This window comes from Lygodium microphyllum, chromosome 17 (assembly GCF_053477565.2).
Source record: "Lygodium microphyllum isolate KBCC chromosome 17, Lygodium_microphyllum_v1.1.10, whole genome shotgun sequence".
Lineage (NCBI taxonomy): Eukaryota > Viridiplantae > Streptophyta > Polypodiopsida > Schizaeales > Lygodiaceae > Lygodium > Lygodium microphyllum.
The window spans coordinates 49,112,331-49,116,413 of NC_141151.1; the positions used below are offsets into that span (position 1 = coordinate 49,112,331).

The 4,083-nt window shown below is 43.1% G+C and overlaps 1 protein-coding gene across 1 annotated transcript; it reads right to left on the bottom strand.

Moving 5' to 3' along the window:
* Positions 1-1,280: 1,280 nt before the first annotated feature.
* On the bottom strand, positions 1,281-3,872 carry LOC148021867 (protein trichome birefringence-like 23). Its single transcript, XM_087697388.1, has 3 exons — positions 3,439-3,872; positions 2,495-2,772; positions 1,281-2,290 (listed from the first exon to the last, which is right to left on the bottom strand). Exons 1-3 carry the CDS (start codon positions 3,695-3,697, stop codon positions 1,523-1,525), a joined length of 1,305 nt encoding a protein of 434 aa, XP_087553514.1. The 5' UTR covers positions 3,698-3,872; the 3' UTR covers positions 1,281-1,522.
* Positions 3,873-4,083: the final 211 nt, after the last annotated feature.

The window sequence follows — 4,083 nt, forward strand, 5'->3', positions numbered from 1 at the left end:
AACAATCACAATGTGTGATCGGGCATTCTTTTATTCAAACTGTCATTAAAAGAATAAAGAATAAAGTGATAGTGACGTGCGCCCGCCACCTGCAATGTGCAGTGCCGATGACTGTCAGTGTAGTAATACACGGGCGGCTAGACAGAGGTGCCTTTACCCCCATCACATTGTAGTTCATTACAACGTATGGTTACATCCACTCTACTCAATTGGTCAATTCCTAAAGACACAATTGTAGTATATAACTCTTGTCTCTTCGGCTACACAACTTCTACCTCTCCAACATTTGGTCCACCCAATGAAAATCCCACTAACCATCACCTAACACCCTCTAGTTTTCTAACAAGTTGCCTACTTAAGTAATAGGATGTCTACTCTTAATAGTGAGTTTATTCAATACCCTATAGTCAATGCATATACAATATATTTTATTCTTCTTCTCTACTAAGTGTACATGTGCACAAAAGGTTGACGAGCTAGGTTAGATAAGCCTTTCTTCAACAGTCTAGTAACTTAATTTTGGATTTCTTTTATAATGCAAGGGGTTGTGTCTGTTGGGAGCTTTATGGGGTGGAGTTACACCAAGGAAGAGTTCTATCTTATGATAAACATCTCCTTGAGATGGTAGCAACTCTAGTGGATAATCTTGAGTGAAGTACTACTTATGAGTCTACAAACTTTCTCTAGTCGTGGGTTGATGCAAATATTTGAGTCAACTCTTTATCTTAGAAAAGTAGACCATGCATACAAGTTTGTGTTACTTTCCTAAATGCTCTTTTAGCTTGAGTGCCACTGATTGGAGTAAACAACTCAATTTTTGGATCACTAGTTAAGGAGACAAGTTGGCCGGGAATTTGAAAGATGGTGTGTGTGTGTGTGTGTGTGTGTAATAGTCGATATATGGGTGATAGTGATGTCTAAAGTATCAATGGGGAGGATTGAGGTTTGCTTACCCCTGAGTATCCCCCACAAACCCTGGTGGAGAACAGGGTTTTAACGCAGGGCTATTGGGCATACCGAGCACCATGGATTCCTGTTGGTCCATGGAAAAGCTGGTGAAGTCATTCGCCAATCACACGAAAGAATATTGGTGGCCTTTTTCGTCCTGTTCACTGACACGAATCCTGACATGAATGTCATCCCTAACACTCACACAAGCTGCGACCACGAGGCGGAGGAGAGGCTGTGTAAACCCCACTAGCGCCGTTTGCAGCAGGTGCGACAGGGCTCTCACATGGGCACAAGTATAAGGAAATCAAAACGAAGAGGCGAAACACCAAAGAGAGAAAAAATAAAACTGTGGCATCTATAGACTACAGGCTTTTTATGAAACAGTTTGTTTGGCTGATAGGAAAATATTGCACAACATACAAGGCACCCCAACTGAATTCCTGGCTGTGATGCGGCAATAATCATAAGAATAGCCACTCTAGGAACAAAAGAATTCTTGCCCACCGTGATATTTAATCCACACCTTATTCCCCCTTCTGAGAACAAATGAATCCATGCCTATGAAGACATTTTACAGATGCCTTAGAAGCTCCAAAAGCATGGCACTCCAAGTATCAATAGCCCCTGGTAGGCACCAATGCAAACAATCATTCTGAACTTTAGCATGCTTATCATGCATAAATGGCTGGAAATTCCTGTAAGGACCCGGATGAGCATCTGGCCGCAGAATAGAAGCATGTATTGTGTCTGCTATCCTAAATTTAAAAGATCGATTGCTCTTCAGTAAGGTTTTTCCAAACTCCTCGAGCTGAATGTGATACATTTCTGCTGTATACCCTTCTAGAGTCACTCCAGTGCTTTGAAAAGGAACTGTTCTTGTGCAGTTGCCTCCATTATCCCAGCGACCATTCTCAAAGTGATCAGGGGTAAATGTTCGGAAAAAAACTGCTCCTCTGTAGCTAGAGGATATTAGGTAATCAAAAATGGTCCTCAGAGCAGTCCTATAAGCATTGTAAAAACCAACTTCTGCAAGACCCAATCCTGGACAGTAATGGCATCCGATCACCTCATTATTCATGAAGTACACAGAGGTTTTCAGGTACCACTGTCCTGAAGACAAGACAATGTAGTTGTATTTGTGTAGAGAGGATGCCCAACTGTCATCAACAATGTCCAGGTGTAGCTTTTCAATCCCCTTAGCAAAACCTTCAGCTTCATCCTCGGTCCCATTGACCAGAAAAGGCGACCACAACACAGCCAATGTGAAGTTGTAAGTCTGAAAATACCAGTGAACAGACCGGTCCAAACCATCGTTATATATGTTTTTAGGGATTTCAACCTGCACAAGTAGTGCAGACACTTGTCAGATTAGCTCAATGAAATGTAATCTTTATCCTTTCAGCAGAATTCATTTAACTATGACTTCTATAACAACAAAAACTAAGAATTACAAGTAATACACTGATGTGAATAGCCCATGCCTTGCCAATTAAATCCGGTTGCAAACTAAACTTCAAACTGATCGAAAGAAAATGCAACCTGCCTGGGCAAGTGAGCATAGGAAGGATTGAAAGTGATTTCTTGCTATTGAGTCACCAATGAATGCCCAAGATTTGTCTGTCACAAGCTCCAAATAAGCTTTTGCATCAAATAAGGGCAGTTCACAGTCATTTGGTTTCCATCTCCAATATAGGTAGTCATGATCAGGGCGTCCATTCTTTAAGCAATTCTGATGCTCCTGAATAAACCAGCAGGTCGTATTCGAATAACCAGGACCAGATGGATTTGGGATCCAGTCTCCTTTCCAGATATTGCAATCACCTGCAGTTCAATACCCACATTGCCACTTGAGATTTAACAGTGCTGGCATAACCTTAAATTCACTCTAATAAGTCAGTGCAATTGTGGAACCTCGTTTCGATGAAGCTTCCTGGCCTGAAGACAATCAAATGCAGGTGAGACATTGACACCCTGAGGGGTGTTGGAAAAATGTAAATTAATCTGGGTGGACACATCCATAAGCTTCTTATACTATGGGACTAACAACGATCCAAGAGACTGCTTGCAGACGAAGCTTTTCATGGCATCATATCACTGCAATGTAAGCTAAACCGGGTTGCTTATCCGAGCATGATGGGCTGAATGCTTCGCATTGCATGACAGCTCCTGACACTGATCTTGCATTTTCTTGAATATTCCACCTTTATACGGTTAAAGGTTGCACTGCACCAGATGCAAAGACTGGGCCCGCCTGGAACCTGATTTTGTCCATATTTTTCTTAAGCATCAGAACCTTTCCTCCGATTTCTGCAGACCTATGTAGATTGAGGCTTACACCAGTGTTTCCATGACCAATTTCCTGCAAATGTAGTGGCTCATGTTCGGACCTTCCAAGTTCTATTCAATCCTTGCCACCTAAATGTGCAACAGTCATTCGATCTTGAAGGCAAAGGGGCTAGAAAATGGAAAATAAGACCAGTGCAGTACCTACAGAGAAGTCGATGAGTTTGGTAACATCCTGCGGCTGTGCGGGCGCATACGTCCCCTTGGACGCGTTTTCGGAAGGAAGCGCAACCTGGAGGGGGGTATCGGCCAGGTCTTCATGAATGGAGGTGGTCGAGGGAGAAGAGAAGAGGCGGAAGAGGGCGAAAGGGCAGAGGATGACGAGGAGGGAGGCGCAGAGGAAATGTCTGTGGTGGGAGGCAAGCTTCCAGAGGTCAAGCAAGGATCTATGGGAGCGGTGCATTGCTTCTTCTACGACGTCGTCGTCAAGCTGGATGCTGAGACTGCTCCTGCGTCGTGGTGGTCTTCTTCTGTTAAGAATTGGCCATGGCGATTGATTGATTGAGAGAGAGAGAGAGAGAGAGAGAGAGAGAGAGAGGCACAGAGAATGATTTAGTTTATAGTGCTTATCTACTGTGTCGGTCGGTACTCGGGAGTGGAACGGGAGAGACGAGAGGGAGCTCTCGTACGTACAATACATCGAAAGTGCTACGAATTTTTTATTTTTTTAAATATCCAATTATAAAAAAGGCCACATTAAATATTTTTTAAATGCCAAAACAGGACAAGGAAAGGGTCGTGGACTCGCAATAGAGCTTTTGGCAAAAGACCATGCTGCTTGGTGTTGTT